Source organism: Neovison vison, chromosome 6 (assembly GCF_020171115.1).
Source record: "Neovison vison isolate M4711 chromosome 6, ASM_NN_V1, whole genome shotgun sequence".
NCBI lineage: Eukaryota > Metazoa > Chordata > Mammalia > Carnivora > Mustelidae > Neogale > Neogale vison.
Window position 1 is genome coordinate 80,960,623 of NC_058096.1, and position 22,959 is coordinate 80,983,581.

Genomic DNA, 22,959 nt, shown 5'->3' on the forward strand with positions numbered 1-22,959 from the left:
TGTTTCCAACACAGAGGATTGCTCTTTCTATACCAGGCAACAGGTGCTAAAAGAGCTTTAAAAAACCTGAATACAATAATGATTCTTGCAGGCACTGCTGTGCAGTTTAGAAAGAGCCTTCGCGCGCATAATCGTAAATAGTTCTTACAAAAGTCTTGTAAACTTGAAATTTTAATCCCCATTTTACAATAGGAAAATTTATGCTAGGGAAGGTTCACTATGTCAAAGTCACAAAACCAAAAGAAGGCAGGACCACGGATCCGACTTCAACCTTCTGACTTCAGTTCCAAAGCCTTTTCTTTTACACTATACCTATCATCTGGGAGTTCTTTATTTGTACTGAAAAACTGAAATGCTTACTTTCAAAACTGATGGTTTTTTTCAATATAGCTAAAACTACTAAATCTTAACTTCTTACCTATGAGATGACTTTTTTTGTTTTTAAGATTTTTATTTATTTATTGACAGAGAGAGACACAGCAAGAGAGGAAACACTAGCAGGTGGAGTGGGAGAGGGAGAAGCAGGCTTCCAGCTGAGCAAGGAGCCCGATGCAGGGCTTGATCCCAGGACGCTGGAACAGTGACCTGAGACTCCTGGGGTCATAACCTGAGCCGAAGGCAGAGGCTTAACCCACAGAGCCACCCAGGCATCCCCTTTTGAGATGCTTGGAGGTCTCAAGTTAGTTATTGCAGTTTAACTTCTTTGACTAGTCCAGGTTGGATTCCATTCTCCTTTCCTTGTTTGCTGTAATACTTAATCTCATCCAAAAAAGACTATCCGACCCTCATATTAAAGGTCAACCCACTTCAGATGGACTAGTTACAGAGATCAGAGTCATAGGTCTCTATATCACATACTACTGTTCTGATATTGACTTTTTATCCCCAGCTTGTACAGTATCTAGCAAAGTTTGGACAATGAGTGAGAATTTCAAAACAAAGTCAGAAGTAAATAATTCTATTTCTTATAGCTATGATTCCCAAAGCACACCAAACCCAAAAATCATAATGTAACTTGAAGAAAATTTTAATATTGCTAAGCTCTTTTTAATTTACTTTTATCAAAGTAATATATTCATAATTAAATGTCAAAACTAAGATGCTTATGATTGAAAGCAGAACTCCCCCTTCTATACTGAGAACCACACTCCAGAAAAAACAGTCAACATTTCTAGATATTTCCATTGGAAGGAGTCTTTATATTCCTGACTATGATGATAATGATGAGATATATATATATATATATTATGATGATAATGACACTATTGATCCTAATGATACTATTTTCTGTTTTTATACACTTCAAGCATTGTCTCTTGACTTTTTTATTGTGTTAGATAAAGTTTTAGCTCGTTTGGGCCTGCAAACTTTCTCCCTCTACCCCTCCACCCAGGATAGCTATTTCTTAATTTTTATTAAATTACTATTTAATGTAGATTATTCTAATTATGCAAACGTTGAACACTGAGTCTATTGTATAATGATTGTGTTTCTTATAGAATTTTTTTCCAATCTGTTAATTACTGCAATTCCTACCCAATGGTTAATTTCTAGTGTCCCTCTCATAAATTCTTCCTAGTGGCTCTAATGGTTTCTCAGTTACCAAAGGTAACAAATAACCCATGAACTCCAATTTTTTACCCCTACAAAGGTCCTTCTTCTTCCAGGCTGGTAGGATTCCAGCATTTTATTCAGCTTCGGTTCTGACTTCTTCCCCTCACGCTCCTCAGAGAACGCTTGGAAGGCAAATTATTTCTTGCATGTGTTCTTGTGTACTTGTGTTTTACTCTACATACACATTTCTACCATAGAAATGTGTAGGAAAAATTCTAGGTCAGAAAATTCTAGGTCAGAAAATGTGGCCCTATGTTTCTGGTTTCTGGAGTTGCTGATGAGAAGTCTGATGCCGTACTGATTCTAATCCTTTGACAGGACCTGTGTTTGTTTGTTTGTTAATTGGATCAGTGTTTCTTTTTTCCTCCCTCTCTCTCACTTTATGTAAACCTTCAGGGTTTCACTTTATCCTTGGCATTGTGAATTCCATTATGTGTGCATCTTTTTTTTTTTTTTTTTTTTTTTGAGAGTGTACATGAGTACAAGGGGCAGGAGGCATGGGAAGGAAGAGGCAGAGAGAGAGAAAGAAAGAGAACCTTAGCAGTCTGCCACTGAGCACTGAGCTCACCCTAGGCTCAATCTCACCACCCTGAGATCACGACCTGAGCTGAAATCAAGAGTTGGACACTCAGCCGACTTAGCCACCCAGGTGCCTCTCTGTGGATCTTTATATATTCACTGCACTTCACATTCAGTGGCCCTGTCAACCGAGAGAGTTTTAACTTTCCATGCTAACCATTTTGGGTATTATTTATTTTATAATTTCCGCCCTTATATTTGTTCTTATCTTTTTCTGCAACTCCGATTATTCGGAGAGTGGACCTTCTGGATCAATCCACTAATTTCCTTATCTCTTCTTCCTATTTTCCATTTTTTGTGTGTTTGTTCTACTTTATGGGTGATTTTCTCACTATCTTCCAAGCCATTTATTGAATTTAGTTCTCTGCTCTGCTCTTCCCCTGAACCGTCTTTTCCCAGTGCATCGTGCTCTGGCTTCACGGCTGCAGTTTTGTGTTCCATCACTCCGACATTAATAGCAGTTTTTAAGATGACTTTTTCCCTGCATTGCCTCTATTTCCTCCCAAGTTTACCTTGGTCTCTGTATTTTATGGTAGAGGATTTCCTCAAACATGGTAACCTTGCCTTTTTAAAATTATTTAAACATGTATTTAAAACCCAGGCAGTAATAAATGAATTGGAACCTCTGTATTCCTGGCAGAGCTGACTGACTGGTGGGTTTTGCTGGAAAAGTCCCTGGCTGTACTATTTTATTAGATATCTGATGTAAATATCTTCAGGTTTGGGGTTTTTCTTCCTGGAATTGGTGTATTAGTTTCCTAGGGCTGCTGTTAACGGATTACCACAAACTTAGAACGGGTTCTCTCACAGTTCTAGAGAACACAAGTCCAGACACCAGGCGTTGGCAGGGCCAATTCCCTCTGGAGACTCTGAGGGAGAATCTGCTCCATGCCTCTTTCCTCGCATCTGCTGGCTGCTGGCAAACCTTGGCATTCCTTGGCTTGGGGCTTCACAAGTACAGTCTCTGCCTCCATGGCCTTCTTCTGTGTGTCTAGGTTTTCTTTTCTGTCATTTCTAAGAGCACTCATCATTAGACTTAGGGTCCACCCTAAATTTAAAATTTTATCATCTCGATATCCTTAACTTAATTACATCTACAAAGACCCTATTTCCAAGTAAGATCACACTCACAGGTATCAGGAGTTAGGCCTCAAGATATATCTTCTGGGGCCACTATCCAACCACCATGGCTTATAATATCCTCCTATTTCCTACCTATAATTTCCCCTATATAAATGTGGGAGCAGAGTATTAGAAGAGGGGTATGGCTCTCCCACTTCAATGCACAGAAGTTCACTTTGTCCTTGAACTCATTACCTAGTTATCTGAAACAAGCCACCCAAAACCTAGAAGCTTAAAACAACCACCACTTTTCTTTTTTTTTTTTTTTTTAAATCACATTTGTGCAAGATGGCAAGTGGGACTGGATCTGGCTGGACAGTTATTTTGTTGTTTTCACCTGCTAGGGGTTGTTCAAGTGACTACAGGTACCCAGTCCCCTGACTACAGTTCAGTGGTCTAAGATGGCCTCACTCAAATGCCTATGGTAGGTGCTGGCTGCTGGTCCTGGGCCTCTTTCCCTGAGAAGTCTCTCATCCTCAAAAACACTAGCCCGGTTTCTTCATGTGGTAGTTGCACAGTTCCAACAGGGCAGGAGTAGAACCATCAGGGCGCCCAGGGATTCCTTGTTCATCATTTCTGCCATAATCTGTTAGTCGAACCAAATTCCGAAGCCAGCCCAGATTCAAGGGGCAGGAAAAGAGTCCACTCCTTGATGGGAGAAGTGGGAAAGTCACATTGACAAGGGGCACGCAGACAGGAATAGGGGAATTCCTACAGCCATCTTCACAGACCATCTACCACAATTCCCTGTGTCCAGTACTCAGGGAGGCCTGGCACACCTTGGGACCCTTCCAGGCCATCCTTCTCCAGTTCTGACTTCCACTGTTATGCCAGGTTGGAGAAGGAACAGTCGTCCTGCTGCAAGAGGTAGGAGAGAGGATCCAGAACCCCACTTCCAACCCATGCTTGTGTCGGTCACCCCGCCTCATCTCCTATTTTCAAGAGCATCATGTGACTTCGATTCTTGAGCCTTTCCGGGATTCCACTGAGTGAGTGAAGTCGATTCGTGTTTCTTGCTCTGTAGGCTTGAATTTCAGGGCTCTGGGGTCTTCTTTAGATCAGACAAATTTCAAGATTTTGTTGTTCTGTCTCCTCCCTTGTTCTCTTTGTCCTTGTCGTTTTATGCAGTAGAAAAAAAGTCTCTTTCCTGAATCTTGGGGTAATTTCAGAAGGGAGTGGAGGAACATCTCTAAATGAATGGTCCTTCAGTTTGCAACTGAATAAGAAACAATTTACCTCCCCAAACTGGCTACCTCTAACTCATCCTAAAATTCAACCACAAATTTCAAAGCATTTGAAGGTATGACTATTTCACAGAAAATGTCATTTGGGAACTATATTTGAGGCAGCAAAATATTACAAGATATAATTACTCTGAAAACTCTCAATTACTTTAACTGTGAATAATTAAGTAAATGAAACAGAAACTCAAGAAGGACTCTTAAAAGAAATGTTTTTATGATGAGGAGAATGTTTAACAAAAAAATAAAGGTACACTGGCACTAAAGGTAGTTATAAATGAAGAAGTGTTTATAATTCTTTCTCACAGAGAGACAAGGTGGAATGACCATGACTCTCACCAGATCATTCTGGACTCAGTAAAGGATAATGAAGGGAGATGGTGCAAGTGACACTGGTAACTGGATCAGAAGAACCACGGGACTACTTGAGCAGAGAGAATAAAGACACAACGGGGATAACTGGCAGAAGCACCACAATGACAGAATGTATATATCCATGCCAGACAAACAGTAACAGTAAGAAGACCCTCTAGCAGGAGATCAGTAAAGCTCTGAAAGTTCTCCTGGAATTAACCATCCATATGTATATTTCAGATGAAAGTGCTGAATAAAGAGAAATCTGCTTTCCATTGCTCCATGGAGGTGTAGCCTTTGCACTCAGTAAACAGCTAGATGGTTGCTCAGACAACAAGGATGCTTCACTCCTCCTGCCTCCCTCCTCCATCCACGAGACACAAAAGGATAGAAAAGTGGACACAAAAGGATAGAAAGAAAGTAGACGCTTGTTAAGAAAAGCTGTCAGGGGGATGGGGGAATGAAATCCAATTATCGCTCCTGAACCAAAACTCTGAAAAGAACTGAACACAAAACACATTCTGCCCCAGCGCCATCAAATGCAGAGTAAATCTGGAGAAGACGTAGATTGCTTTTCGGCAAACACAGTGGGTAAAAATGAAACAAAAAACCTCAACCAGACCTAGTACTCTGGAATCACAGACTTGTGGATGTCAGTCATCTTTATTTGCAGTTGCAAGGAAGCAGTGAAAGAGAAGTGTCAGCCCGCTGGTTTCTTCTTAACTGGCACTTCTTCATGGGTATAAAACAGAGAGAGGATTTCTCCAAGCACATCCACGTTTTAAAAATGAAAGGCCCTAATCAAACAGCAGTTGGGCCTGTCAAAGGTATGAATTCAGGTCTCAGAGAGCCTCAGTGAAATAAAAATCTGACCCGTGGCCAATATTTGATTTCATATAATCTTTGACAACATATGTGACCAGCAGTGATATTTCATTTCACAACTGCAAGAATCAGTAAAAGTTGAATACTCTGGTGTCTACATTAATCTTATGCCATCGGAAGCGAATGAATTACTGCCATATGGATCGTCAAATTGCCTCCAATTTGTTCCATTGTGAAAATCCCGTTTTAAAACTTAAAATCCCACAAAACTCTTAACTAATGACTCTCTTGGTGCACATTTAGATGGTGCTCAATTTTTCTCTATTTTAAAGAATGCTGAAATGCACAACTTTACATCCTTTTTTTTTCAATGTACACAATTATTTCCTTAGAATGAACCATAGAAGTAAAACAGATTGGTCAGAGTTTAATAAATTATATAAAATATGATCATTAAACTGTCCTAAAGAAAGATTATACCATTCCACAACTTCAAAGGAAATGAGACACCATGTCTGATAGAATTTTTTTTTTAATCTTTACTGATTTGGTGGGTAAAAAATGGACTTTTCATTTTATTTCATATATTTGAATTCCTAATGAAGGGTGAACTTTTCAATAGGCTTATTTACTTTTTATGAAATTTTTATTTATTTATTTTTTTAAAGATGACAGAGAGAGAGAAATTGCAAGTAGGCAGGGAGGTAGGCAGATAGAGGGGGAAGCAGGCTCCCCACTGAGCAGAGAGCCCGATGTGGGGTTCAATCCCAGGACCCTAAGACCATGACCTGAGCCAAAGGCAGAGGCTTAACCCACTGAGTCACCCAGGTGCCCCGACTTTTTATGAAATGTTTAATGTTTCAAATGTTCTGCCCAAGTTTCTATTGGGTATTCATCTTTTTTCCTCAGTAGTCTATGACAGCACTTCCCATATTAAGGAATTTCACTGTTTCCCCCTTTGTATGTTACAAATATTTTCCTAGTTTGTGCTGGACATTAATTTTATGGTGTTTGATAAATTGGATCACACAGAAACTTAAAAGTTTCAAGACATTAATATTTTCCTTTATGGCTTATGTGTCTTGATGTATGATAATTTTTTGAAAATTCCTTTCAGATTATGCCCATATGTAGCTTCAAGCTAATTTAGAAAATTAAACTGGATACAGGTAATCGTCTGCCAAGGGCAGATGTCATAGAACACTAGCTTCTGTTTTCCCTAACAAAAATTTACCGGTTGAATGTCAGTATAACCAAAAGGAGGGAAGAAACACATGCCCTTTAGCAAGTGACATTCACTATGCTATTCAAATGGACCGGGTTAATTCCACTTGTCCAAATGAATTTAAAGTCAGGAGTTTTAAATATTGTAATTTTAATTTGTCACATTGCTGTGCTTCTGAATATCTATGTCAGAGGGCCTTCTTCACATTCATCATTATAATCAATGTTCAATTTGACACTGTGAGATTGGAAAGGTAGATATCAGCTCCCTTTTATAGATTAGGAAACAAAGGGTCAGAAACAATTATGTACGACCTGCCCAAGATTCTCCTATCAATAAAGCCTGTAGGGCATAGAATGTAGATCTTCTGAGCTCCCAGTCTAATGTTCTTTCTACTGTATTAGAGGAGTTGTCCAGGTGAGAGTAGAAAAGTAGTTACAAAAGCAGAAAACAGAGAAGCGATGTATGTAGTCGGGCTTATTTTCTGGGGGGAAAAAATATTCTTCTATTACTCCACATCCCCATGTTGTATCTGTATCATAGCTAACATTGTTAATGGAGAATCTCTTCCTTTGCCAAATTAGCAAACCAACTAAAATAACTGATTTTGATAGAAACATTTGCTAATACTTGAAAGCAACACCAAAATCTATTAAATCTGAATCTGTTATTCCTAAAATGTATGTGATTGTGGAATGAGGTAAAGTAAATCATTACCAAATCTAGTGTATCTTTTTCTGGCACCAAGCAAGTTTTTGATTCTCCAACAATGTAATTTAGTTCTGACACTAACTGCCAGGAGTTAGCATTAGACCCCACAGGTAAAGTGCTCAATCCCTTAGACTGCTCCACCTCAGATTCTAGCCGCAAATGAGGTATTCAGGCTACCCCCATTTCTGCTAGGCCTACTACAAATTTGGGGGTTCTGTCAAAGGAAAAACGGACCATGGGGTACCTGGGTGGCTCAGCCGGTTGAGCATCTCTCAGTTTCCACTCAGGTCATGATCGCCTGGGTCCTGAGAGCCAGCCCCACTGTCAGACTCTGCACTCAGCAGGGAGTCTGCTCAAAGATTCTCTCCCTCTGCCCCTCCCCCATTGCCCACATGCACCTGTGTGCATGCTCGCTCTCTCTCTCAAGTAAATAAATCTTTAAAAAAAAGAAAAAACAGGGGCACCTGGGTGGCTCAGTGGGTTAGGCATCTGCTTTTGACTCAGGTCATGATCAAAGGGTCCTGGGATCAAGCCCCATGTGGGGCTCCCGGCTCAGAAGCAAGTCTGCTACTCCCTCTCCCTCTGTGATCTCTCTCAATCTTAATCTCTCAAATAAATAAATAAATAAAAATCTTCAATAAAAAATAAAAATTTAAGATTTTTTTTAAAAAAAGAAAAGAAGAAAAAACAGACCTAGACACTATTTAAAGCAATAAAAACAGATTTTAATCAGTAACTATTACAATAGGGGAAAAGAGAACTCCAGTATATAATACTGGTTCAGTTCCAGATACAGGATAAATACGAGGGCTTTATACCCAAGAAGCTGGGTGGGGATCAGTGGAGGAAACATCAGAGATAAGAGCGGATTCTGGGTAAACTTACCTAACAGGGTTCTTGCTAAAGGAAAAGTGGTGATATCACCTAGGAGATGGTGAAAATAAGGAATTTTATCAGCTGTTGAGGTGATCAGGTATCAGAGATGCGGGTTTTAGTTAAAGGGACCTAGCAGGATTCTTGCTACAGCTGGACTCTTGAAGACAAGGCCCAACAACAGAGCCTAGTCAAAAAAAAAAAAAGGACTCAGAAGAGCCTGCCTAGAGTTTAGTCAAGGAGAAAGCCCGTCAGTTCCCAAAATTCACTAGAATGACTCATAGAACTAAGAAAAGTGCTTTATTTACTAGGACTGATTTACTACAAAGTATACAACTCAGGAATAGCCAAATGAAGAAATGCATAGGGCAAGTGTGTGGGAAGGTATTCAGATCCTCCGTGCCCTCTCAGGGCATACCCCTTCCCCTTCCCAGTACGTCCTGTAGCTTTGCCAACCCAGAAGCTCTGCAAACCTTATGGGGCAGGGGCTTTGGTAGAGGTTCCACTATGTAGGTTGATTGATTAAATCATCCCTCCCATTTGTGACATCTTTAAAACCTAGAGGAAATTATGCTACATGAAATGACAAAGACACATGATCTCACTGAAAAAGTATTATCTAAAAAAGTCAAACTCATAGAAGTGTCTGGGTGGCTCAGTCAGTTAAGCTTCAGCCTTTGGCTCAGGTCATGATCGCAGGGTCCTGGGATCGAGCCCCAAGTTACGCTTTAATACCTGAGAGCCAGGGCACTTGGTGTCTCAGTGAGACCTGCCTTCGACTCGGGTCATGATCCTGCAGTCCCAAGACTGAGCCCCGAATCAGGTTCCCTGCTCAATGGAGAATCTGCTACTCCTCTGACCCCCCTCCTCATGTTCTCCCTCTCCCTCTCTCATTCTCTCTCTCAAATAAATAAATATAATCTTTAAAAAAAAAAAAAAAAAGAAACGTTCTTATTTTAAATATATTTAGGGGTTCTCTTTGCTAATCAGGACTTAATTTACTTAGTCTTCTGATATGATCCAATGTCAATTTCCTATCAAAGTTATCAATGAATTACCATATTACTAGTTAAGAATTATGTCATAGTTGGGGTGCTTCGGTGGCTTAGTCGGTTGGGTGTCTGCCTTTGATTCCAGTCATGATCTCCAGGTGCTGGGATTGAGCCCCATGTCAAGCTTCCTGCTCAGCAGGGATTCTGCTTCTCCTCCCTCTGCCCCTCCAGCCCGCTCATGCTCTCTCTCTCTCTCTCCCTCAAATAAATAAATGAAAATAAGATCTTCAGGAAGAAAAAAAGAATTATGTCACATTTAACAAATACCTAACAAATACCTACCTATATTTTTAGTATAAAGAAAACATAACCATTATATCTAAAATGAAACACATGAGGTAACATTCCTTACTCTGTGGAAAAATATTCAACTTATTTCAGTTAAAAAATTATGTGAGTGTTCAATTTAGCACTCCCTCATAAAAGCTGCTAGAAATCTGTTAAAAATAACTCATAAGATTTTTTGGTGGAATTGTGATAGTTACTCCTCTATCCTAAAAGCACAGTGTACCTATATCCAACACCAGAAGGCACCTATATAGTTGTATTTTTAAGTAAACAATTCAATTCAACAGTCTAATGATACCTTTTGTTCCACCTTCAAAAACTGCGCCAGCTCGTCCACAGTTAGGTGATCTTTCTTGTCACTGTAGCTCAACAGCAGCAAATAAAGGTCCCGTCTCAGTGACATCATTTTGTAGAAAACACAGAATTCTTCAAATGTCAGAGTTCCTTGATTCTCATCTGTATCAGCTTCCTAAAGGCAGAGGAAAAAAAAAGGTATTGTGAGAGTTTGAAATAGGAAACTCAGTACTGGGAAATCATATTTACTATAAAAAGGCTAGAACATATTTCACAAATGGTAAACACATTCTTTTCAAGCACACATGGGTCGATTTAAGTTAACTATTTATTAGACCACAAAAAAAAGATTTATGTTATAAAGATTCAACCTTATAAAAACCAATTTCTCTGGTCACAGTAAATTTATATACCAACCAAAAAAAAGTTTTTAAAAATAAATGTCTGAAGACAACATAATACGTTTCTAAATAGGAAGCGAAACATACAAGTGAACACATGCACTACAGATTAAAATCCGTATGATGACTTAAAGCAGTAATTAGAAGGAAATAAAGTTTTCAACGTATTAGAGAACAAGGTAGACTGAAAACAGGTCAGATAATTCAACTCAATAATTAAACTCAAAAAGCTAGAGAAAATTAGGCTAAAGAAAATACAAGGAAATAAATTATAAACTGACAATTAAACCAAGAGCTGGTCTTTTGAAGAATGAAAAAGAGATATTGAGGAGTGCCTGGGTGGCTTAAGCAATGCCTTCAGCTCAGTTTGTGACGCAGGGTCCTAGGATCAAGTCCTGCTTCAGACTCCTTGCTCAGCAGGGAGTCTGCCTCTCCCTCTGACCGACCACCCTTCAGGCTTATTCTCTCTCAAATAAATAAATAAATAAATAAAATCTTTTAATAAAAGGAAAAAAAAAAAGAAAAAGAAATGTTGGACAAGACCAACCAGTAATAAAAGAGAAAAAATATTTAATATGTTATGAAAATACTAGTCTCTGACCAGCTTCTGAACTGTAATTCAATCAAATACAATTTTTAGGGGCACCTGGGTGGCTCAGTGGGTTAAGCCGCTGCCTTCGGCTCAGGTCATGATCTCAGGGTCCTGGGATCGAGTCCCACATCGGGCTCTCTGCTCAGCAGGGAGCCTGCTTCCCTCTCTCTCTCTCTCTCTGCCTGCCTCTCTGTCTACTGTGATCTCTCTCTGTCAAATAAATAAATAAAATCTTTTTTAAAAAATACAATTTTTAAATATAATAGAATCTCTCTTAATTTGGCCTAGGTAGCTTATTGCTCTTACAGCCATCAGGATCATTGGTACTTCCTTGTTTTCCCTCCACAGAAGTCTGAAAAATCTACCTGGACTGATTTCTAGTTGAAATTATTCATTTCTAGAAATCTTTCAACGTGTATCTTCCTACTGATTGGCTGAATTTTTGAGGAAACTCTAAAATTGTTGGGAATATGTAATGAGCAGCCAATCCATTCATATGACCTTCATTTTAAGTGAACACAGTTGTAACTGAAGCAAAATTGAGAGGGAACGAACGGCATCTTGAATTGCCCAGATTTTGTGACATCTATACTCAGCTGTTATGGGGTTTTAGACATAGCTTTGCAAGTCAACGTGCTCATAAAATATATATATATATATATATATATATATTTTAAGATTTTATTTATTTATTGGAAAGAGAATGAGTGAGAGAGAACATGAGAGAGGAGAAGGTCAGAAGGAGAAGCAAACTCCCCAAGGAGCTGGGAGCCCCATGTGGGACTCAATCCCGGAAGTCCAGGATTATGACCTGAGCCAAAGGCAGCTGCTCAACCAACTGAGACACCCAGGCGCCCCTAAAAAATATATTTTTAAAATTTTGCTAACCTTGGGATAACTATGAGCACACACTTTAACCAATATTTAAATCATACACAGTTTCGTTATGGAGCTGACTGGCTTCAGTCCTTTCAAAGGTAGAAGGAGAATGGTCTATAGAATATCCAGTTTGGGAACCTGAGATGCTTGTTTGTACAGTTACTGCATCTTAAGAAACTGGGTCTAATATTCAAATTTCTGCCATACCTTTGTTTCAAAGTATCTAACCCTAGATACAGAGAAAAAAAACATTTTTCAAGACTTCCTTATAAATATAAACAATTAAGAACAATAAAACTCTGACATATAAACAACAGCATTCAAAGACTTCAGAAGTAGCTATCCCAGCAATGTCCACAATAGCCAAACTATGGAAAGAACCTAGATGTCCATCAACAGATGAATGGATAAAGAAGATGTGGTATATATACACAATGGAATACTATGCAGCCATCAAAGGAAATGAAATCTTGCCATTTGCGATGACATGGATGGAACTAGAAGGTATTATGTTTAGCAAAATAAGTCAATCGGAAAAAGACAACTATCATATGATCTCCCTGATATGAGGAAGTGAAGATGCAAAGTGGGGGGTTTGGGGGGTAGGAAAAGAATAAATGAAACAAGATGGGATTGGGAGGGAGACAAAGTATAAGAGACTCTTAATGTCACAAAACCAACTGAGGGTGGCCGGGGGGAGGCAGGTAGGGAGAGGGTGGTGGGGTTATGGACATTGGGGAGGGTATGTGCTATGGTGAGTGCTGTGAAGTATGTAAACCTGGCAATTCACAGACCTGTACCCCTGGGGCTAATAATACATTATATGTTTATAAAAAATTATATAAAAAATAAGTACTATCCATAACTTAAAAGATTTATTTTAAAACATTTTAGGTGAATCTTGCTTTGCAACAAAAAAGCAAAGAAAATTCTAGGAAGGCTTCAATGTCTGCACCAGCGATTCAACCAGAAGAAAAATGTTCCTGAAATAATACCAAGACCTTTGGTCCCAACCCTCTCCCACAAAGAGCATTTCCACAACACTGCTAGGTACAAGGCCTGCAGTGGAAATGTTCTCCAGCAGGTCCTACTGCTTATCCTACTTCTTGCTCCGTCAGTCTTTAAACCTAAGGTCATGAAAAGAGACCCCTAGTGTTTTCTTAAGACTTGTCTAAAGATTTACTTTGAACGCATAAGACATTTGACATAAACATTTCCTGATTTGCCCTGCAAAATGCTTAGTGCATGAGAAATAAAAGGTGTCTAAAGGGGAAAATTATAGAAGTAAAAATAGATCAATATTTTATGTTATTCCCTTATCTAACTTCTAAAAGGTAACCCCACATCATTATTTTTGTAGGTATACACTTTGCTTTCCTCTTTAAGCTTGGCCCCTCTCCTTTGATCAGAAGCTACCTCTTTAGTACCATGAGAATCTTCTGTGGAAAGGAACAGCTGGGAGTGTGGGGCTCACAACAGGACAAAAGTGAGATGTCACAGGGAGTGCCAGGAACATGGCAAATCCTTCCATACAGTCGAAAGACAGTTCTCTATTTGTGGCAATACAATTCCCCTCCAAAGCCTCTCTCCATCTCTGGGGTTCGTTCTACAGCATCTGCCTTCTCTTCTTTTCCTTTCTCTTCTGTTGTTCTCCAGTGCAATGTGACCTCATTGAAAACCATGTCCAGCCACGAGCTTCCCAAGGACAGGGCCACGGTAAGAGGTCACAGAACGGAACCAGCTTCTACCTTCCATTCATCATTGCAACTCATCCCTCATGTCATTTCTGTCCTTACCGCCTCGAAAAACAAACAGTTAGAAAACAAAAGTAGCACAAAACATTCGCCATCAGAAAATATCACACTCTCTGCTTACTTTTACATGTACAAAATATCACCTAATCACTTAGAACAGAAAATTATTGCAAAACATGGATTGCGCATATGACTTCTCTCCAAATAAGAGCATTTCCTTAATTAGTATATTAGCAATTACTAATAATCTGACATTGTCTTTGTACTCACTCAAGAGAGCTCACTTCTGTACCTTCGATGGAGAACTAGGTATAGTCCCAACTGGGGGCCACAGGGTACGTTTGGCCCCAAGGGTTTTCCTCAAGGACAGACCAAGAGGGAAAGAGCATTTCATTTAATACCAAGAGGCAGTTGAATGAACTTATGGAGGGTTCCCTAAATGGTAGGAGTGAGAAAGCACTTCTAAGCATCATGGGTTCTAAATCTTAAACTCCTCTGAAACGAAACAGAGCCTCTCAAGGACTTTAATAAGTGTCATTTCCTCAGACCACCTAGTCCGATTCTGATCCTCACAAGAGCTCTGTGGGGTGGGCCCCTGAGATGTTATCGCTCCCTTGAAGGCCCTTGACTGGGTTTACTCCATTATCTAAGTGCCAGGTAAAGCGCTTATAATCACTCCCTGAAAACAGCAACAATAAAAAAGCATCTTGGGAAGTGAAATCGTGCATACATGTTAAGCTTAGGAAGCTTTTTTTTTTTTCTTTCACAAAACAAAGCGCCTCTTTTCCTCAAAGAAAAATATAATACAGAACAGATAATATCAACTTCCAACAAAACGGACCAGCCCTTGAAATATCCAAGTATAACAATAACCTCCAACGTGTGTTTTATACAAGGCCAACCCAACTGTGAAACCGTACCTGAAACATTTGTCTGACTTTTCTTCGGGGAAGATTGACATTTAGTTTGTGCATCAGTTGGTGTATCTCTTCAATATTCAGTAAGCCGTCACCATTCTTATCAGCTTCCTCAAAGGTCTGCTTCACCCACATGAAGAAAGGTCAAGAAAAACACTTTTTTCATCAAAATAAAAATGGCTCTCTCACAGAATACTCACAAGGACATTTCCCATAAACACAGAACTTGAGAAGAAAGTCTTTGGAGGAGGCCCTGCTTGCCATCCATGGGCGAGTGAGCCACCAATAGTGACCATAAGCAATGGGCGGCTGGGCACTCGTACCTGATGCCCTTCGCTTTAAAAGGAGACTCAACCCATGTCCTCCTGAGAGCTACTTTACCCCACACATTCTTAGCCAATGCGTTAAGGAATATGATGTGAAGAAATTGCATATAGGGGCGCCTAGGTGGCTCGGTGGGTTAAGCCGCTGCCTTCGGCTCAGGTCATGATCTCAGGATCCTGGGATCGAGTCCCGCATTGGGCTCTTTGCTCAGCAGGGAGCCTGCTTCCCTCTCTCTCTCTCTCTCTCTCTGCTTGACTCTCTGTCTACTTGTGATCTCTCTCTGTCAAATAAATAAATAAAATCTTAAAAAAAAAAAAAAAGAAAGAAAGAAAGAAACTGCATATATACCAAATTTAGGCCTCATCTTCTTCCTCTATGACCTTCCAGTTAATGTATTTTTACCTTCACAACACCCCACACTAGGCAATGCTTTTCAGTTCCCTTCTCTTGGCCCACTCCTACATTCAGAAATTCAGATGGTCTAGTTCAATGTCCTCATTGTTCAGATGAAGATATTAAGCTAGAGGAGAAGAGAGAATTCATTAAGGATAAATTAGTTAAGAGATCCAGGTTTTTGGCAACCTGGTCTAGTACTCTCATCTCCTATGCAGAAGGCCTATCTCTAGACTATGTTGGTCTTCCTATTACTAGTTCCGAAGGTTCTTGCCTAATAATGTCAAACTTCTAACTCCAGGGCAAGTCAGATATGCTACAAGTTACCCTCAAAATGCCAGTATAGTATTAGGTGACTGAGGATATAAAGCTGAATTTGGATACAAAAGATTTACATCAGGTGAACTGAGGTTTTAAAAACCCCTCAGGGGGAATGGCTCTTGGATTGTTTTACATGGTAAGGAAGCAGAATAAATGGTAACCAGTGGATGAACTGAAATCTTTTTTAAAATGGATGATTCATAGTTGTTGGAAGTAAATTACAGAAGGCAGGAACCATGTATATATTTAGAAAACCAAATTGAGCTTCAAAATTTGAATGGGAATGAAGAGCAAAAAACAGGTGGTGGAAAGAAACCAGAAAATCAAAGTAAGGAAAAGGTATAGGTTTAAAACCAACAAATGGGAGAATGGGACTAAGGTGAGAGAAAGGGGGAAATGGATTATATTTGCTTATCAAGCAGATGACATCAAACTGATCTTCAAAGCCAAAATATTAACAGTCCACCCAATGGTAACACAGCACATTTACATTTCTTGGGTGATTCAAATTATGGTTGTGGGAGACTGTACCTCAAGAAGTAAAAACAACCAAAAAATCTTATTTCATCTAAATTTATATAGAGGTCATTTTAATACTGTAAATACCTCATCTCACATTTTGTTCCTGTTATATTTGAAAATAACCACCCCAGTTCTTTCTAATTCAATTTCTCCTCATAGAGTTCAAGTAGGAGCTCATTATACATGATCCCTGGAAGTTAACAGGTGACCCAGGATGAAAGTAAAAATAGCTGAAGAATCAAAAGTGAAATATTTGGGCCAATTTCTAATAAGTACCTGAATGTCATTTTTTTTTTTCTGTTTTCTGGGCACACAATGCCCATCCCTATCTATTTCTTTTGTCTATGGATGCTTCTCTGTGCCCAAAAAGGTATTCTGACAGAGTTCAGAGTGATGAAATGAGTCCAATAGTGATAATATTCTCATCCTTTCATTTTTTACTTCTTCACCAAACTCTCTCAAAGACTTCTCCAGAGAAAAGGCAAAGACAAGCAAACCCTGAGGATGAGTATTCTACTGATATAAACCCTAAGGGTAGGCTGTATCTGCAAGGTCTTCTGTGTAGACGCACAAGGTGGCCTTGACGATTGGTTTAGGGGATATGGGATTGGTATGACACAAAAAGAGGTAGAATAACACCAGGAAATGCACACTAGTCCTGATTCTTTGTTGACCTCACCCTGTGACAGAGGGTTACTTATGTTACTTCTTGACCTCCCATTTCTTCATCTGTAAGGTCACTGAACACAACCAGATGACCCTGAAGTCCCTTCCAACTCTAAGATTCTATGACAGAAAAAAAAAAAACCCACTCTCTTCCAGTAACAGCACACATGGTATACAACACAATTACAGGTAAAATTCTTCTGATATCTTAAAGCTATTCTTCATAATTAAGATAGGAGTACCCAAGAAAGCTCTAAATTAATGATTCTCATCATAATATGGGATAGTTTAAGAAGAGAAACTCTCATTCTGAAAAGAAAAACTGGGAGAGTAAAAACTGAATGACAAGTTATGGCTTAGAATTTTCTATCAAAAAAATACAGGAAAATGTAAAGCATTGAATGCTAGTATTTACTGTAGGGGTGGGCAAACCTTTTCTGGAAAAAAGCTTGATAGTGAATATTTTAGGATTTGTAAGCCATTTGGTCTTAGTTGTAGCTATTTGATTCTGCTCCCGTGACAAGAAAGTGGCTACAGGCAACACAGAAATTAATTGGCAGGGTTATGTTCCAATAAAATTGTACTTATGGGTACTGAAATTTGAATTTCATATAATTTTCACAATTTCACAAAATATTCCTCTTCTTTTGATTTTTTCAGCCATTGAAAATCAATTCCTAGCTTAGCAGCTCATATAAAAAAGGCGATAGGCCAGAGGTACCCTACAGGCTGCAGTTTACAAGGTTCCTGGTTATAGGGAAGGTGTAAACCTTTGGTTCACAACATCCATAAGGGACTGCCTAAAGTCCTCTGGAGGTAATAATTTTCCTTATAGGGTCAAGAGATAAGGTGGGGGAATCATGGAGGAGAGCAGATCGATGGAGGAAAGTGGTGAGGCTTGCAGGCTGGGGCCACTGAGATTTCAAACTTTATCTGAATAGGAAAGGAAAAAATGTGTCAGTTCTTACCTCTCTTTAGCAATAAAAACAGTAGCTATTTTTATAAGTGCTTAATGTATGTTTGATAACAGTGTTTTAAAGCACTCTGTGTGGGGCGCCTGGGAGGCTCAGTGGGTTAAAGCCTCTGCCTTCAGCTCAGGTCGAGCCCCACATTGGGCTCTCTGCTCAGCAGGGAGCCTGCTTCCCCCCTGCCTCTCTTCCTGCTTGTCATCTCTGTCAAATAAATAAATAAAATCTTAAAAAAAAAAAAATTTTTTTTAAATAAAAAATAAAGCACTCTGTGTGTATCAACTCAGATATCTGATCTTCACAAAACTATAAGGCACATGCTATGATTAATATCATCACCAGGGGACAGACAAAGACTCTGAGGCAAAAGAGTCTAAATGACTTGTCCAAAATTATATGGTATATGGCAGATTTGGGGCTGAATGCCAGGCAGCTCAATGCCAGGCTGAGTCCTTAAACACAATACTATATTGCTTATAATAGACATGAGTACTGCAACTGCCTCAATGCAACATAACCATATTGCAGAAATAACTTGAATTACATTTTACACTGGATGGATTTTTTTCATATACCCACACAAGATTCATTATTCTCAGTATTCATTCACAGTTGAAAGTTCAGGCCTATTTGAAATGTATTAATAATGAACATCCCAAAGCTGTTCGTCTCAACTAGTGTAATTAAATGTATGCCCAATCAAGGATATTATTCTGTTATTAAGGTATTGCCTAAAACCCTATCAAATTCTGGCAAATCTATATGAGAATGGTTCCCTAATTCCACATAACTTTCCCAAATTTTGACATCAGCTTCTTCTTTATTATTCATTAATTTCCTCTTTCCTTTTCTCTCCTCACTGACACAAGCATCAACTATTTCTCTGTTTCTCATAAAATTGTTCCCTGTGCAGTTCTGGGGTATATTGCTTTCCTAGCATATTTTCAGAATATAAAATCCCTCAGCTGTCAACCTGGTTAATTCAAACATGAAAACTTTCTACTGCAGTAAATATGGACAAACAAAATCTATTGAGCTAAAATGGTATAGATTCATATTAGAATATTATGACTTTAGGATGTAAAACGTAATCCCGATGGTAACCATAAAGAAAACAGCTATAAGTGCTCCATATCACTCGGCATCAGGGAAATACAAATCAAAACCACAATGAGATATCACCTCACACCAGTCAGAATGGCTAAAATCAACAAGTCAGGAAATGACAGATGATGGCGAGGATGCAGAGAAAGGGGAACCCTCCTACACTGTTGATGGGAATGCAAGCTGGTGCAACCACTCTGGAAAACAGCATGGAGGTTCCTCAAAATGTTGAAAAAAGAACTGCCCTATGACCCAGCAATTGCACTACTGTGTATTTACCCTAAAGATACAAACGTAGTGATCCAAAGGGGCACGTGCACCCAAAAGTTTATAGCAGCAATGTCTACAATAGCCAAACTATGGAAAGAACCTAGATGTCCATCAACAGATGAATGGATAAAGAAGATGTGGTCTATATACACAATAGAATACCATGCAGCCATCAAAAGAAATGAAATCTCGCCATTTTCGACAACCTGGATGGAACTAGAGCGTATCATGCTTAGCGAAATAAGTCAAGCAGAGAAAGACAACTATCATATGATCTCCCTGATATGAGGAAGTGGTGATGCAACATGGGGGCTTACGTGGGTAGGAGAAGAATAAATGAAACAAGATGGGATAGGGAGGGAGACAAACCATAAGTGACTCTTAATCTCACAAAACAAACTGAGGGTTGCTGGGAGGAGGGGGGTTGGGAGAAGGGGGGTGGGGTTATGGACACTGGGGAGGGTATGTGCTTTGGTGAGTGCTGTGAAGTGTGTAAACCTGGCGATTCGCAGACCTGTACCCCTGGGGATAAAAATATATTATATGTTTATAAAAAAAAAGAAAACAGCTATAAGTTATACAAAAAAGGATGTGAGGAAGGAATTTAAAATTTCTCTACCAAAAAAAGAAAATCAACTAAACAAAAAAAGTAATGCAGAAGACAAGAGACAAAAAGATATAAGGCATAAAGAAAGCAAATAGCACAATGACAGAAGTAAGTCCCTTATTATCAGTAAGTACTTTAAATGTAAATGGATTAAAGACAGAGATTGGAAGAATGGATAAAAACACAAGACCCAACTATAAGAGACTCAACTAAGATCCACTCACTGAGAGTGAAAAGATAGAAAAAGATATTCCATGCAAGAGTAACCAAAAGAGAACAGAGGTGGTTCTAATAACAAACAAAATAAACTTTAAATCAAAAGAAATTTTTAAGAGATAAATAATGACATTATATATTGATAAAAGGTTCAAAGATATAATGATTATAACAATGACAAATCTAATGACAAATCAAAATATATGAAGCAAAAACTAATAGAATTGAAGGGAGATATAGGCAGTTCTAAATGATAGTTGGAGAATTCAATACCCCACTCACAGTATGGACAGAACAACCAGATGGAAGATAAGGAAATAGAGAATGTAAACAATACAATGAACCCATTAGTTCTAACACACATGAACAGAACACTCTAACCAACAGCATACACCTGTTTCTCAAGGACAGATGGAACATTTTCCAGGCTAGATCATATTTTAGGCCATAAATTAAGTTTCCAACTTTAAAACATAGATATCATTCAAAGTATCTTCTTTGACCACAATGGGATGAAATTAGAAACAAGTACTACAAGGAAAACTAGAAAATTCAGAAAATTATGGAAATTAAACAACACACTTTTACACAACCAATGGATCAAAGAAGAAATCATAAAGGAAATTAGAAAACACTTAAAGACAAATGAAACACAACACACTAAACTTATACAGTGAGAGCAGTGCTAAGGGGAGAAATTTACAGCTATAAATGTTAACATTAAAAAAAAATAAACCCGAAGACACCTCCAGACTTAAAGTGAGGGGGTGGAAAAGAATTTACCATGCTAATGGACATCAGAAGAAAGCAGGAGTGGCAATCCTTATATCAGATCAATTAGATTTTAAGCCAAAGACTATAATAAGAGATGAGGAAGGACACTATATCATACTCAAAGGGTCTGTCCAACAAGAAGATCTAACAATTTTAAATATCTATGCCCCCAACGTGGGTGCAGCAAACTATATAAACCAATTAATAACAAAATCAAAGAAACACATCAACAATAATACAATAATAGTAGGGGACTTTAACACTCCCCTCACTGAAATGGACAGATCATCCAAGCAAAAGATCAACAGGGAAATAAAGGCCTTAAATGATACACTGGATGAGATAGACATCACAGATATATTCAGAACATTTCATCCCAAAGCAACAGAATACACATTCTTCTCTAGTGCACATGGAACATTCTCCAGAATAGATCACATCCTCGGTCCTAAATCAGGACTCAACCGGTATCAAAAGATTGGGATCATTCCCTGCATATTTTCAGACCACAATGCTCTGAAGCTAGAACTCAACCACAAGAGGAAGTTTGGAAAGAACACAAATACATGGAGACTAAACAGCATCCTTCTAAAGAATGAATGGGTCAACCGGGAAATTAAAGAAGAATTGAAAAAAATCATGGAAACAAATGATAATGAAAATACAACGGTTCAAAATCTGTGGGACACAACAAAGGCAGTCCTGAGAGGAAAATATATAGCGGTACAAGCTTTTCTCAAGAAACAAGAAAGGTCTCAGGTACACAACCTAACCCTACACCTAAAAGAGCTGGAGAAAGAACAAGAAAGAAACCCTAAGCCCAGCAGGAGAAGAGAAATCATAAAGATCAGAGCAGAAATCAATGAAATAGAAACCAAAAAAACAATAGAACAAATCAACCAAACTAGGAGCTGGTTCTTTGAAAGAATTAATAAAATTGATAAACCCTTGGTCAGACTTATCAAAAAGAAAAGAGAAAGGACCCAAATAAATAAAATCATGAATGAAAGAGGAGAGATCACAACTAACACCAAAGAAATACAAACTATTATAAGAACATACTATGAGCAACTCTATGCCAACAAATTTGACAATCTGGAAGAAATGGATGCATTCCTAGAAACATATAAACTACCAAAATTGAACCAGGAAGAAATAGAAAGCCTGAACAGACCCATAACCAGTAAGGAGATTGAAACAGTCATTAAAAATCTCCAAACAAACAAAAGCCCAGGGCCAGATGGCTTCCCGGGGGAATTCTACCAAACATTTAAAGAAGAACTAATTCCTATTCTCCTGAAACTGTTCCAAAAAATAGAAATGGAAGGAAAACTCCCAAACTCATTTTATGAGGCCAACCTGAAGCTAATATAACATTGCATCTCAATTCTAATTCTATTAAAAAACAAACAATTTTTAAAATAATGACTGAAAATGAAATTCAAGAAAGATCTCACATACCATCAACTTAACATCTTAAAGAACTAGAAAAAAAGAAGACAAACTAAATCCAAATCTAGCATAAAAGAAAATAAGAAAGATTAGAGGGAAGAGCAATGAAATAGAGATAGAAAAACAAGAGAAAAATCAATGAAATGAAAAGTAGGCTCTTTGTGAAAAGGCCAACAGCATTAACAAACCTTTAGCTAGCTAGATTAACAAAAAAAAGAGAAAGGATTTAAATTACTAAAATCAGAAACAAAAGTGAGGACATTACTACCAATTCTACAGAAATAAAAAGGATTTTAAGAGAGTACTACGAAAAACTGCATGCTAACAAACTGGATAAACTAAATGAAATGGACAAATCCTAAAAACATAAAACCTACAGAGACTAAATCACAAAGAAAATAAAATGTGAATAGGTCTCTAACCAGTAAAGAGCTTGACTCAGTAACCAAAAAAATCTCTTAACAAAGAAAACTCAATATTTGATACTTAAACTTAAATTCAGCTCTGCTGAATTCTACCAAACATTAAAAGAATTAACACCAATCCTTCTCAAAAAACCCAAGAGGCTACATTTCCTAGCTCATTCTATGAGGCCAGTATTAGCCTGATGCCAAACTCAAA

At 38.4% G+C, this 22,959-nt stretch overlaps 1 protein-coding gene across 1 annotated transcript in view; it reads right to left on the minus strand.

The window, feature by feature from the left end:
* The window catches only part of PLCH1 (phospholipase C eta 1), a 216,573-nt gene that overhangs the window by 62,260 nt on the left and 131,354 nt on the right, over nucleotides 1-22,959 (minus strand). The window contains exons 5-6 of the mRNA XM_044251645.1: nucleotides 14,725-14,854; nucleotides 10,183-10,353 (exon numbers count right to left, since the gene is read on the minus strand). Coding sequence (XP_044107580.1) covers nucleotides 10,183-10,353; nucleotides 14,725-14,854 — 301 coding nt within the window. The remainder of the gene's footprint in view (nucleotides 1-10,182; nucleotides 10,354-14,724; nucleotides 14,855-22,959) is intronic.